A 1,103-nucleotide genomic window follows, 5' to 3' on the forward strand; every position below is an offset into this window, starting at 1 on the left:
CCTGTATTTTTTCTGATTGGCAACCATCTATAATAAATTTAGGAGTTTCAGTAGATAATTCTGATAATTTATATTCCCTTCCTAACTTATTGTAAATAGATGAACAATATAAATTTTTAAACTCGTTTACTATATAACAGGTAAATATTTTGTTGGGCTCTGTAAAATCACCTTTTGAACAGTCTATGTTATGCATACTTTTATATAAGTGTACACATTGCTTGATAAAATTTCGACAAGAACTTATTTTATAATGAGTTTCTTGGCTTAAAATTTCTTTAATATAATCAATATTATCATTAAATATACTTAACATTACTAATTTTTCTGGTTCAAGGAAGTCATTATTGAACGGGGAATATCGACAGAAAAGGTATCCTTCATTTTCTATTATCTGTTTTGATTCAGAAAAAATTTCCGTAATAGTATCATCAGACATTTTATGTTCCTTTATTTTATAATATAACCAATTGTTTATATTGTTACAGTGTTTATTAAAGTCGTCATTGGATGTATATCTACTATTATATAGGACCTTCAAATTTCTTGAAAGTGTTGCGCAATTTTGAAATTCTTCCTCTGCAGAATTACCCGTAGTACGATTAAATCTATTGCATAATTTTAAAATAACAGTTGCATCCCCGCTAGTTATATATTCATCAAATTTATAATTATTCCAAATAGCTTCTAAAAAGGGATCCTTAAAATAAAAATTAAAAATATGTTAATACGCATATAACGTTTTTAAGAAAAAAATAAATAACATAGTAACATATAATATGTCATATGTAATTATTTTGCATATTAATAATAAAAATACATTCTTCATCAACTTGGAATCTACCATTGCAAAAAAGTGATGAATAATATAACAATTAGTAAAATAAGTAAATATGAATATATTTATACATAAAAAGTAATTAGCATAAAATCACGTATGCTGAGTTTTTATGAAAAATAAATTTAAAATAAATCAATATATTAATAAATAAATGTTCACTAATTATTTTAAGGTATATTTCATAGCAGCACAATTTATGTTATGCATTAAAAAAATAAATTATATATTATTAAGGAATATATTATTTAATATTATATATTAA

General features: G+C 22.8%; 1 protein-coding gene across 1 annotated transcript; it reads right to left on the minus strand.

Moving 5' to 3' along the window:
- Positions 1 to 86: 86 nt before the first annotated feature.
- On the minus strand, positions 87 to 847 carry PCYB_007750 (hypothetical protein; the record flags this gene model as incomplete). Its single annotated transcript, XM_004228196.1, has 2 exons — positions 87 to 700; positions 773 to 847. Coding segments are annotated over 2 exons (689 nt in total), but the record flags the coding sequence as incomplete, so codon positions are not given.
- Positions 848 to 1,103: the final 256 nt, after the last annotated feature.

Source organism: Plasmodium cynomolgi (assembly GCF_000321355.1).
Source record: "Plasmodium cynomolgi strain B DNA, scaffold: 1439, whole genome shotgun sequence".
In the NCBI taxonomy this organism is placed as follows: domain Eukaryota; phylum Apicomplexa; class Aconoidasida; order Haemosporida; family Plasmodiidae; genus Plasmodium; species Plasmodium cynomolgi.